Source organism: Chrysoperla carnea, chromosome 1 (genome assembly GCF_905475395.1).
Source record: "Chrysoperla carnea chromosome 1, inChrCarn1.1, whole genome shotgun sequence".
Taxonomy (NCBI): Eukaryota; Metazoa; Arthropoda; class Insecta; order Neuroptera; family Chrysopidae; genus Chrysoperla; species Chrysoperla carnea.
This window is the reverse complement of record NC_058337.1, coordinates 89,505,060-89,519,616: the sequence shown is the minus strand read 5'-3', so window position 1 is coordinate 89,519,616 and position 14,557 is coordinate 89,505,060. Positions and strand designations below refer to the sequence as shown.

The window sequence follows — 14,557 nt, the reverse complement described above, 5'->3', positions numbered from 1 at the left end:
AAAGCTAATTGGCTGACGTCAAAATTTGTTAGATACTTGCAAAAGTATCCACACAACAAAACACCAGTGTGGAGACCGTTACAAAATTCGTAAAGAGTAACAAACACTATAGGAGTTATTACGGTTCTCTAATCAATACTGAGGATGACTACGTGATTTTCGAAGTATGTATTTATATAATACAAAAATTGACCTAGAAACCTGAGGAAAAACCTAAATATCCTAAAGTTCTCATTTATTATCTTTGATAATATTTATAGTCGAAATAGATTCAGGGTATAGATAAAAATGATATTTCTTTAGAATACTACTTCAATTAAATACCAATTACTTTTAATTAAATATACTTTTTACAAGAAGACGAGAACAACTATCCACTTTTTAGTGCAATAAAGCGTGTTTCCTAGTTTTTAATTTTTAAGAGTTAATTTTCTTATATTTTCGTCTTACCTCCTTTTAGTCTACAAATTAAAAAAATATATAGCCGAGGAGTATTTAAAAAAAATGTTTTGTCGAGGACGAATTTTGACCTGACGAATACTATAAAGATAAGATTATTCCTGCTGATCCTGGTCAGGATACTGGGATAAAACTATTAAATTATTGTATTTTTACAGACTTTGATACGTGTGTGTGAATATTTGGGAATAAGTTAAAATTGACTTCTAATATTTTATGATATTGTTACAGTAAAGTTAATATAAGGGTGTTAAAAACTTAAAGATAACAAAAATTTTGTTCTAAACATTATTTTGGACAGTACACAGCCTTGTGTTCATTATAAATCATACAAAATGACCAACTGGAACTTTCAGTCTGACACGAATATTCAATAGGCCATGAAGAAATACTTTAAGCTTCCGTTTCTCTATTTAATAAGATTCATAATTAAATAATTAAAAACATAAAAATTCGGTTTTTATTTTTTTAGTAATACTTGTTGTAATTTTAAATTTTTTGTTACAGATACGAATAGCTGGTCAAATTCACTAAAGCATTTGGATAAACGAAGTTCAATCATGAATTAAGAAATACTGACGAAGAAATCAAATCAAAAAAGTAATAGAGTGTGGTATTTGAATATTAGCGGGTATGCCCGCACGGTGGACAATCGGACAATGCGCCAATTTATATGGGCCGCTTGTTTACGTCGTACAGTGGTGTTATTTACTACACTCATGACAATATTAATTCCAAAATATAGTGAGGCGGGACCTCGATATAGTTCGCGAATTGTAGATACCCATGGTGGTGATATACGTGGTATTATTTTAGAATTAAATTCTCGGCATTTAGAACCAGTTGAAGTGTTTCGTGGAATACCATACGCAGCGCCACCAGTCAATGAGTTACGTTATCGTTTACCACAACCAGTTGTTCGATGGAGTGGTACAAAATTAGCGGATACATTCGGACCGGTATGTCCACAACGCTATCCTGATATTTCAAATCGTACTGCTGCATTGCAATTTATGCCGAAAGGACGCTATCATTATTTAAAGAAATTAGTGCCACATTTAGTGAATCAAAGTGAAGATTGTTTGTTCTTAAATTTATATATTCCTGGCAGTGGTAAGTTTGTTTTTTATTTTGTTATTAAAATTTTCTTTCCCACGTGTTAGATCGAGTATCAATGAAATACGTTTAAATACTAAATAGCTAATTATAAAATAATCGATTTAATGTATCGTGATATTATTCATCCGAGATGCCTTTTTCGGACTTTATATTAAGCCTGTTATTATTGAGAAAAAAACCACAAAAATATCTTATATTAAAAATAACTGGTAACAAATTACCCGAATAAAAAGAACGTATCATAACGTATAATCAGATGAAAATAGTTTTGGCATTATAAGATCTATGATGTCATGCTAACCGGTGATATTAAATAAAACTTAGTTTCAATTACTTTAGAAGTCAACAAAGCTGTGGGGAAATACTGACAATAATCACCTATTTTTATATCTGCTACATGATAAGTTTTTCTGAATAAAATATTGAAACCCATGCTCAAATATGATATAAACATTTTTTAATGAAAATATTAATAAATCATCATTCTTATTTCAATTCAGATATTGTTATAATCCTTTTCTTATTTCTTATCTTATATGATAGTGGTAATAATTTAAGTTTTTCTTTTTTCTTTTTTGCTCTAAATATAATTGGATAATACATGAGGGTAAAGTCCCCTGTGCAAAACATCAGTGTTAGTCTAGTATACATGTATGTATATGTATTTGTTGCCCACATTAATAACTCTTAGAAATGACCTGTCTGTCCATTTATCCGTTCATATGTCAGATGTTTCTCAAGTGTTTTCCTCCTTTTTAGTAACATACGACACTTTTTCTTTATCAAACAATGAACCAAACGACCACCAAACTACCCGTCTATAAAAAAATATACACAAACATCTACCATCTCTCTACTTAGTTGTAACAAAATGATTGTTTTTCTAGATGAAATAAGAAAAAAAAATCGTTAAGCGAGAGCAAAGAAAATTTCGCATATGTAGGGCACATTTTTTGTAGTTGCTGTCATATCGGATATCATTTTTATCAAGATGGGGCTATGAGAAACGGAGTTAAAGTTAGATACTAATTGTTTGTTTTTGGTTAAGCAGGTATGGTTAATTTTATACTAGTTAAATTACTTTTTTCTTTACGTGATGCAATGGTAAGTCAGCTTGAACTTATCGTATTGGCTTTCAGCAATAAGCTCTAGTAAGCACAATTTAAAAATTTGGTCAAAAGCTGATAAGTTTTAAAATTCGGTTTCTGTTGTTCGAAATTTACCAAAAAAGCAATGAAATTTGACAATTTACCAAGTAATTGTTTGTAAAAAAATCTAGTATTGTTCTACGTACCGTTTGGCTTGGTTTTTGAAAAGTACGAAAATTTTGGGATGTTTTCTTGATTTTATTTAGTTTTTCGAAAATACTCCACAAGGCCTGTACGAGACCTACTTGCAAATTTTTCAACTGCCTATCTTTTATAGCTTTGGAGAAAAAGAACACCAATGTTTTCTCATAATTTGCGATCTCACGCGTAAACAGTGGTGTTTACGAAAATATTTTTCAAACAAAAGTTGGTGATTTTTACATTTATACTTTTGTTCTATTTCTTGCGGCTTACAAGATAGGATTTCCCAAGACTCAATTTACCTATGTTGCTCATTTACGGAATCAAACTCACTTTTACGTCCTTAAAAATTTGTAGCACGCTATAAAAAATTTAGCTTGATATATATTTTCGTTTTTGAGTTATGGTGATGACGATTGAGCAGACATACAGAAATGACCTAATTAGGTGATTTTACGAACACCAATACCAAAATTTTGTCGTAGTACAATACTTTTAAGCACTACAAACTTGGGACTTTTTAAAAGCTAAGTTTTCGAAACACAAATTATTGAAAAATAAAAATGCAACATCCGATTTTTAGAAAAATGTGATATTTTTTTTCCAATATCTGAGGGAATTCGCCTAGCTAACGCAGCTCCTGCGCTACGAATTTTTGTATGTGGGCTAATTTTTGTATTTTTATAAAATTTTTAATTTTTCTTAAAGTATATTCTAACATTCTAACAAGAGTCTTTTGCATGATAAAATGCAATTGATTAAAACGTGGATAGGGAACCCTTATAACAAACACTTCTACTTTCATGTATATAAGAATACACACATACAAGTATAAAGACTTAACGTTACGAAAAAGGAAATAAAAATAAATCAAGATAAGATTGAGTTGTTTTCATTTTTCTAAGTAAAAACAAGTTTTGATAATGTCATCTTAATAGCATTATGGGTACAGTAATTTTATACTAAACTTAAAGTAAAATAATGTTTACACTAGTTTACACTTAATTCGTAGGAAGAAACTTTAGTTTTTTCTGTTTTTTTTTTTTCACAAAATGTGAAAAAAAAAATAGGCGGATATGCGTGTGTTTTCACTTTTGTGTCATTTTTTTGTAACGAATTTGTTACAGTTAATATAAACTTTGATTTGAGTAAAGAATACGATTAGAAACAAGTATGATTACGATACGATTAGAAACAATTAGAAGCATGATTATTTCAAAAAAATGTATTAGGTACTATAGTTTATTACCAAAAGCATAATATTCAGAATCCCATTTTTATATGAATCCTTTGAAAGAATTTAAAAAGTTTTAATTATAATAAAATTACAACTGTTGTCTATTTGATTTTGTTTCTTTTTTAGTTTTCTTGAAACTACCAATTTAATTCATACAAATAAATAAAATAAACAAATTTCGAAAAATTATCTGTCAGGAAAAACTTAGTAATATAAATTATTCAAAAAATCAGCATATCACAATTCGTCTAATAAGGTTGACTAATTTAAAGAGAAAAATCTTAAAACTATTTTTTCTCAGATAGTAGAAACTCTGAGAAAGAAATGCTCTAATTGTTTTGCATTTAAAAATATAAATGATTCTTTGTGGGCAGTCCTAAGACAAGCCTATATCCAAGGAATTTTTTCAATGGGATCATATGAATTTTTCATGACTAGTTCATAAATAGTTTTAGACTTTTCATGCTTTTAAATTTAATTTTCTTCGTGGTCTGTTGATCCTGGAAGTTGGGTTTACTTGGTTATAGTGTCCGACAAATCCCTGTTGCGTTGTTTCAGAGCAATAAATCCAATATGACGTCATCATCATTTCAATTTGAAAATGTACCCTTTTCTAAAAAAGTCGTCGAGGAAAGTTCGGTAAACTCGTTAAAAGGAAGCCACTCACGAAGTATCAAGTAGTGTCCCACGGTCTAGACGGTAAAATTGCCACAATGTCTCCTATCTAGATGTAGAGTTGTTTGACAATGATAGTACTGACCGTTTAATACAAACAACAAACTTGCCGAAGTATAATATACTGGTTTGATAATAGAAGGAACCAGTCTTTGTAATTGGGAATATTTGTATAAATCTGATCACATAAAGTTTGTTTCGAAATATTTAATTTTTTCCTTGCGGTATTCATGCAAAGGTCGCTTTACAATGTTTTCACGAACAATAAATTATTTCCAAACCGAATTATCGTATAATTAAAATATCCAAAAGAAAAATCAAAGAGGATTTTCAAAATATAATGACTATACAATATAATAAAATTATTATTTACCAAACAGTGGAGGAAAGAAAAATCAGCTTATTACTATCATAAATATGTGAAAATAGCTCAAGCCTTTTTTTACTACGTATTTCAAATACCCTGTTAAACTTTATAACATAATACTCAATCGACTATGTGATAATAATTATTATTAAATGGCTTTTTCATACATTTTTTCATGTCCTGGTTATTCCATTATTACTCGTTTATTCATACGTTCTGTGTTCGTTCAATTTTCATGCTTTTTTATTTTGGTTATTAAAAAATGTGACGTCAAATTTAATTAAATACAATGTGGAGTAGTCCGTATTTAAAAAAAATTAAAAACTACGTAGATTACTCTGTGCCTAGAGCTTTTGTAGCCAAATTGGTGAGGTGCTTGGCGTGAATTAAAGAGATCTGGATTCGAGTCCTAGTGCGAGTGTATTTTTTTCAATTTTCTTTTCATAAAAAGTTACTCGGCAAGTAACGTCTTTAAAATTTTACGCCATTATATCCTAAATAATCATCAATTATATAACCGAAAGGCTTGACGATTAACATTGTATGAAAACTAATGACCAAATCATAAATATTAAATATATCGTTTCTTATTTAATTTTACATAGGTTCATGATATCAATTTATTGCAAATTAAATGATTTTACTGATAAAACCTCTTAAAAAGATCTTAATATACTCGAAATGATTACTACTTTTAAGTTAATCAGAAGTAACAAGTAGGCATATTTACTGAGTGTTTCACCAGAATGGAAAATGAATTTCGCAAATACAAAAATTTGCTAGATCACACGAGGCCAAGAGAAAAGTTACAGAAATTTTCAAGTTTATTTGCTGAAATATCTTCTATAAATCTAAATCATTGTGATAGATCGCGAATTCGTAATGAGGCACAAACTATAATAGCCTTTTACGAAAATTTACGAGAAAAAAAAAAAAATTTTCGCTTTATTTTGGGCTAGAAGTTGGAGCTATAATTTAGTTAGCACTATAATCGCGAAAACAATTTCTTTGGAGAAATTATATAGAGTTATGAAGTATAACAACAAAACGTTAGTTGATTTACTTAAACTTTACAAAGAACTGTGATTTTCTTTTTCATTTCTACACGGTAAGAAATTTTTGTGAATATCACTATGTCAGCATCTGTAAGATCGCCATACTGATTTGATCTTTCAGGGAAGAGTAACATTAGCAATAGTAATGGCAGACAGACGAGTCAATGCAAAATGGGCGTGAGACCCATACTGGTTAGCAATATACACAATATTTCTGATGAATAACTCTATTCCATATACTTATTCTGACAAAGATACCAAAAACAGATATCTTTATACCTTACCAGCAATGTAGGAAACGTCATATTCTTACCGTGTACTAAAAATTATATATAATTTATTGCAAATATATAAACAATTTTTCCTTACGATTAAAACGTTAACTAACGCGAATCTAAAATACTAATTCTGTAAATATTTACATGATAATTTCATAGAAATAAACTTTATCTGCAATACAAAATGAGAGTTTCCAAGTGAGATTTAAGAAGTTAATCCCCGTCGCAACCCATGGATTAACGGGAGGAGGTAGATTTTCATTTCAAGTAAATGAACTGCTACTATATTTCATTTTCCTACTTTTTATTTTTTCTTACGTCGTTGTCGAAACAAAAAACTGTCGAGTACGAGTGCGAGTGTGCATATAATTAGTAACTTATATCAAAATTTCATATAATTTGGATTCTGGGATTATACTTTCCTTATTTACCCCAGAAAATTTACTTAGAAGAGTGGTCGATTTATATAACATTATAATTATGTTAAAATTATTAAAATCATTGAATACGTGTCTTTTCGTTTTTTCAAAAGAAAGCCCCTTTCTTGAGTTTTCCAATTGTTCCCATACATTCCCATTATTTTATCCCCAGTGAGTATGTTCTTACTCTTGGTGTGCAATGCATGAAAATACACGTTGGTTTATTTTCATTGCTAGATTTGCTTCGTTGTATGTACATTCTCCATGGCACTACATTAATTTACATTTTTCAGTATATTTATATCACACTCAGTATACTTACCGCGGTAAAAGATACACACATTAGAATATCGTTTAAGGCTGGTAAGCTTTAACAAAAGTATTTTGTAAGTTCTAGGGCCTTTCTGTATAATTTCACACATATTGTCATAGTATAAAATTTTTTCTATATAAATGAGTTTCAATTATCATTTCATATAGAATACACTTGAAGCATATATAAAATTACTAGAGTGATACCCACCCGCTTCGCTGGGTTTAAAAGTAAAGATTGAGAAAGATTGTTCCCGCTCGCTGAGTTTAAAAGTAAATATTGAGAGAGATTTTTCCCGCTTATCTCTTTTCTATAACACTCGAAATAATGGTGGAGATTGTTTTACACAGGTCAAATTTACTATTCTTTTAAATGTATAATAGTTATTATTCATTGAGTATGTCAGAGAAGATGGCCATGAAATATTTTATATTGACTATTTTTACAGAAATCTGTAATTTATGGTAATTTTAAATGTCAAATTCAATTAATTTTTTTTTTTTTTTTTAAATATATCTTTATAAATTATAGTTTATGTGTTATTCTGATATATCAGCTATATTGCTGTACAGTTTCATTAAAAATCATTCGCTAGTTTAACTGTGAAAGCGTAACAAAGAAACAAACAAACATGCTTACTTTCGCATTTGTAATATATAGAAATATACACATATGCATTGTATTTAGATATAATATCTCGCGTTTCTGTTATATTATATTAATGTATATATATTTATACGACTATATATGTATAATTATGAATATATAACATCCGTTGAAAGTTTTAGTTTAAAATTGCCTTCACAAAATTCAATTACCATAATTACTACACAATGAATGAATTTTAATGTTAAATGCGTTTGCCATTTGTACTTTATATAACATTATTATTATATTGGTTACCACCTCTATATGTTCACAATAATATCTTAATTTAAATAAGTAAGGAGAGAATTTGTGAGATATTCAACAGAAATGAAAATTATGAAAATTATAGAATATTATTTTGAACTTGAAGATTTATAATTATGTTTAATAAATAAAACATTAAAATTAAACTTTATTTTGTAATTATTTTAAAAATGGAAATATATTACTTGAGATAGGTTTATTTTTTAGATTCTGTAACTGTCTACATTTCCGGTTGTCTGTCTGGCTGTCTGTCTGTCTGTCTGTCGTCTTTTTGTCGTCAGTCTGTCCGTCTGTCATCGCGATTACTCAAAAACGAAAAGAGATATCAAACTGAAATTAATGTTTGTAATTAAATTTGCTTCCTGATCACATGGACATTTTTCATAACTCACTGTCAGAAATTAAAAGTCACCTCAATAGTATTTAATCTTTTCAATGCAGTTTATTCTTGTTTTTAATTTAAGATTGGACAAAAAAACTAATAAATTTTTATTTTATTTTTAAACTGTTATTATTGTTGTTATTTTATTTTTGTTCTTGTTATTATTATTGTTATTATTTTATTTCTTTTTTTAAAATTTTAATACTTTCATTCTTGTTATTTTTTATTCTACGCTGTTAAAGCCATCATTTTATAATTAACTATTGTATAATTTTGTAACTGGGTATTACCCGTTAAATAAATAAATAAATAAATGAGCAACTGGTCAATTTGGTCATCTTGTAAACCGTTAGAGATAGAACAGAAAATTACATGTGAAAAATGTTCCTTATAAAAAAATAAATAACTTTTGCTTGAAACATTTTTTCGTAAACATCACTGTTTATCCGTGATAGCGGAAATTATGCCAAAATTGTACAGCATGGATTATATGGGAATATCAGTTATATGATATGTGTAACATGTATGTATGTTTAATGTGACAGAGTAATCAACACTGACTATACATGGTATTTTAACAATTAACTCAGTCAATTGTTTGTTTTCACTTGTTTAATTTCGATTAGATAAGGCCTTGTTTTTTTCCTGATTTTCTATCACATTTAAAAACATAACATCGTGTTTAATGCACATGTGAGAGTTGCATAAGGAACCTTTTATTTATTATGCATATGGAAGTTTGAGATGCATTTACAAAACTATTATATTTTTTCTCCTTGGGCTAAATATGCATCAAGCATAATTCACACATATCAAGGTGTATTAATAATACTCGCACTTGTATGTGAAATGAATTTAAAACAATTCTTCTCCATACGTATTCAGATATTTATTATTACTATATATGTATATGTGTATTAGTTTCTATCAAATTGTTTTCTCATATTTGGCCGGAAGGAAAAGTACGCGACGAATTGAACATAGCTATGTCTAAACTATATGTTTTTAGATGCCATGGGGAGAAATTATTATTTCAATGTTATCATTATCAAACATATTGTGTAATATACAAAGTGCTTAAAACATAACGAACCTCAAAAACTATTCGTAACATTATGGCTTTAGAAGAGAAGTGTATCGAAAAGCTATAAAATAAAACAGAAAAATACTTGTTTTTCAGTGAACTAAAAATTATTAAGAAAAATTAAAAATTGTTTTTTTAAGTTTATTTTTCATATAGGCATATAATATCATAAGTTGTGATTTGAAATGAAAAAAATAAGGATTACTTTGGAATGATCTTTGATTTAAATTTCATTTAACAGTTACAACTGATTAAATATAAAAAGAAGTTTAAAAATATGTTTCTCATACACACGTGAAATTTACAAAATTTAAAAAACCCCCGACAAATTTTTGGGGTACGGAACCCTAAGATGTCACTTGAAACGTGTCTAAGAACACTCCCCATTAAATAATCTTTCAGTCCATCCGTTTAGGCGTTAAGATGCCACAGGCAGACACAAACACACATAGCGGTCAAACTTATAACACCCCTTTTTTCATTCGGGAAAAATCGTTAAAAATCAAAAAAGATTAGATTATATTTGATTTTAGTTAGAAGAAAGTCTTAGATTTCTTGTACTACGGCCAGTTTGATTACTGTACTACGACCAATTTACACTGTCCATTCAAGAAGGAATCTTAAATTAAAGAAGGAAGCTTGTTTCCATGCAAAGCTCTTTATAAGAGTTTTTGCATGATCTAAGCCATGAGTATTTTCCCAACAACAATAGGCATGTTGACTAAATTTTCAGGTTCAGATAAATCACTTCAGGTGAAGAATTCTCATTGCACGGGCAGAAAAAAACACGTATAAAACTTTGTTTTGCTAAAAATAGATGGGAAACAATCTTTGAATGACTATTATAACTTTTTCGTTTGCGAAACTGGATTTGCTTTTTCGTTTGCAAGTCCAGTTTTACATTTGTATTTGTAATATGGCAAATTCAACATCAGGCAACAACCGTTTTAGACCCGTATACCCTCCTTTCTTTAAAAAAATTTTAAATCTAATGATTTCATCGATTAACTTCTGCACATATACTCAATGTCAAAAAAAAATGCTTGTTTTAAAACATTCTAAGTGTTACTATTATAACATAACATATGATGAGTACGCTTAGAATGTTTTAACTATGGCAATTTTTTTGACAGTGAGATACATACAGTATTTTAGTATACAATGTGTGTTTGTATCATCTAGATATATAAATATCAGTAGCATGACTGAATGTATTCTGTCATACTAGTGATATTCATATATCTAGATGGTACAAACACACATAGTAGATTTTAAAAGCACGGTATTTGATATGTAGTTACGTACTGTATTTAATGTATTTCAGAAATTTCTTACTTTATAGAATGTGAATATTGCGAACTCACTCAACTATTGTATCATTATTATCATTATTATTTGTACTATTGTATTATCATAAAATTCTCATAGAACTTAGTAAGTAAACTTATTACATGAAAACATCTCTCTTGCAAATAAAGGGTGATTAAATAAGAGTTATGCATTTTCAAATTGGAATAAAAACGAAGTATGCATAGTGTAATGATAAATTCAATAAATATATGAAAAATATGAACGATAGTGATAAAATTAGCATTAATAATTTGCGGTCTAACCTGCAAAAGTAGTGACCGCCGCTTGAAATTTTTTTTAAGATTAAAAAAAATTGGCTGACAAGAGGAAATTTAATTATCAACAAAACAGGTTACTATCATTTTTGGCTTAAAGTGCACGGTTACTGGACTACAGGCTAACGGTTTTCCTCAAAATAGGGGCACTTTTAGAAAACTTACCCCCCCCCCCCCAAATTTGTAAAGATTTTGTGTATTTACATTCGGTACGTGATATTGAACCTATTTTAAGAAAAAAATAACCCTTTTAAATAAGTGCAAGAAATAATTCTCAATTATCCGTAGCTATAGTGCGACATTGAGCGCGTAATAGCTTCAACAATATCAATTTTAGAAAGAAAAAGTTTGAAAAAATTTAGATATTAGAAAAGTTAAGTTATTAGCATTTTATTGTTTAAACAAATATTAGAAGAGATATTGGTCAAATAATCAATAAGTAAATCGTCATAGTCGTATACGTCATAAACGGTTAGTGATACAAAAAAAATTTTTTGTATAAAAAAGACAGGAAATTTAAATATCTACAATAAAGATTATCACCATTTTTGGTCTAAAGTGCACGGTTTTGGAGATATAGCCCAAAACTGTTTTCGTTAAAATAGAGGCACTTCCCCCGCCTATTTTTGTAAGGGTTTTGTGCATTTACCGTCAGTACGTGGTACTGAACCTATTTAAATAAAAAAAATTACTTCTCTGTAGTCTGTAGTCTAAAGTATTATATCAATTTCTGAAAAAAAGACTCTTGCTATTGGTGTATGTTTTCTTTAGTAAGATTCATGACATTACAGAATTATTATTTAATATTTTTGATAGTTTATTAGTTTATATACATGAAGTTTGTTTATATACATGAAATATGTTTTATATTTTATACAATCATTTAATTTTATTTTAATAAAACAAAGTTGGTTGTTGAAAATTTACAACAGCACGTAAATTGTGTAAAATAACAATTTTAAGTTTATGCGTATTCACAAATGTTTAATTGTCTTTGAGTGTAAATTCAAGATACTAATACACACATTGTATTTATTGTACAAAGTAAATTAATAATTATTATTATGATAATAAGTTATTTTGTACGAAAGTACAAATACAATGTGTACCTATCTAAAATTTTGATAATCTACGAAAGGAGGTACATAGAGCTTAATAATGTTGTCGGTACATGATAAAAAACACGTACACTGCAGTCTTTATTCCAGCTTTGAAACCTTGCACATAGTTTCTTAAATCTCATTCGTCGATTTCTATACAACGAAATTTCATTCGATGTGATATTTTTTCTTGTTGATGAAAACAGGTATTTGGGTCACCTTTTCCACTTAAACTCTCCCAGTCAAGAAAATCCGACCACTGATTTGGCTGAGAAATCCAATTTTACGGTAATTTTAGAGTTTTTTGACGCCCTTTCTTTTACCCGATAGGACAGTTTAGCCTGAAATACGTGTGTCAGCTTGCGAAATATAGCCTTTCTTTTGTAGCTTTTATTCTATGCTTTTCAAAATTTAAGGTCCAGTAGTTACAGTTATCCAAAAGCAGAATAGTACATGTAAAGGATTGGAAAAGCATAGAAATATATATTTTCGGTTGGAGCAAAACCCATTCAGCTATTATACTTCTGACGGTAAAAGGTCGATCATCACCGATTTGATAACTATGGAAGACATATTTTTTATGAAATTTTATTGATTTTTAAACAATACTTCAACTTTTATCGTAGTTTTTCTATGGAAAAGTGTTCATGGCTAATTTGAATTAAATTATTTTTTATAAATCAATAATTTTTTACATGGACGGTTTTTTTAGGCAAGCCTATACCATTATTTTCGTAATTAAAATATCTTCCTTCTTATACCAATTTCGATTATCTAACAGATCGGTGATGTTACCTACATTGACTTGGTAACCAATCGAAATTGGCATCAGAAGAAAGATAATTTAATTACGAAAATGATGGTATGGTCTTGCATGATAAAAATTATTCATAGAAAAAATGTAATTTTGATTTAATTAAAAATAGACATGAAAACTTTTTAATAGAAAAGCTGCGCTTGAAAATCAGTAAAATTTTATAAAAAAAATATGTATCATCTGGTTATCAGAAGGGTGAAGATCCACCTTGTACCATCTCTTGAGCTATCCATATTAGTTTGATTTTGTTTAAACTTTTGACCTACAGATTCAGTCAGAGTACTGCAATTGATTAAAATAAAATGACCTACTATCTTTATACAACTAAGTTTACCAACCAAACCTTGTAGAATTGTTTTAACAAATTACATAATTGTTTAAATAATACTATTATTACATACATCATATACATGTGTACTTTGTATATCTCTTCTCTATATATTCAAAATGCGAAAGCAAGCATGTTTGTTTGTTTGTTTGTTTGTTACGCTTTCACGCTAAAACAAGTGAATAGTTTTTAATGGAACTGTACAGAAATATAGCTCATACTTCAGAATAACACCTGAGATATAATTTATAAAGATATATTAACAAATAAATAAAAAAATAAAATTTAAATATTAATTTAATTTGACATTAACATAAATTACAGATTTCTGTAAAAGTAGTCATTTGAGATTACCATAAAATACAAATTTCTGTAAAAATAGTCAATATAAAATATTTCTGGGCCATCTTTTATGATATACTCAGTGAATAATTACGACTATTGAACATTTAAAAAAATTGAAAACCATAAATACATTTTACTTGTGTAAAATAATCCTTACCATTATTTCGAATGTTATAGAAAGGGGATAAGCGAGAGCAATCTTTATCCATCTTTACTTTTAAACCCAGCGAAGCGAGTGGGTATCACTCTAGTTACACATATAGGTAGGAATAGGAATACATACTGTATACAATTATAATTGTCAGTTGCTAATTATAATTATTATTGGCAAATAACAAACAGAGATGTCATGTTAAACAATGTAGCTCAACAATAATATTACCACTTTAGAAACTAATTCGTACCAACAACAATTAATTACTGTGATTATTATTATGATTAGTAGCACTGTATTATGTTTGTAGTGTCTTATAAACTAAACAATATTTGTGTTTATTTTTAATTTACAATTTTATCTACGTTGATATGGCAGGTATAATAACTAATAATATAGGAAATATTTTATTGTTACTGAAGGTATGAGGCTAATCATGGTACTACCTCTGTTCGGTTAGGTGTTCAATATAAATGTTGAAAAGCGGATAAAGTTCGATACTATTAACCGAGCCCTGATCTGTGTATATTAAGGGACTATTTATAGAAATTTTTCAGACGAGACAGCTTTATTTCAAATATCAATGATTTTTATTTCTT

The 14,557-nt window shown here is 28.5% G+C and overlaps 1 protein-coding gene across 1 annotated transcript; it reads left to right on the top strand.

The window, feature by feature from the left end:
• Window positions 1-1,118: 1,118 nt before the first annotated feature.
• On the top strand, window positions 1,119-1,648 carry LOC123292069 (neuroligin-4, X-linked-like). The gene is made up of 2 exons (XM_044872588.1): window positions 1,119-1,572; window positions 1,623-1,648. Exons 1-2 carry the CDS (start codon window positions 1,119-1,121, stop codon window positions 1,646-1,648), a joined length of 480 nt encoding a protein of 159 aa, XP_044728523.1.
• The last annotated feature ends 12,909 nt before the right edge of the window (window positions 1,649-14,557 follow it).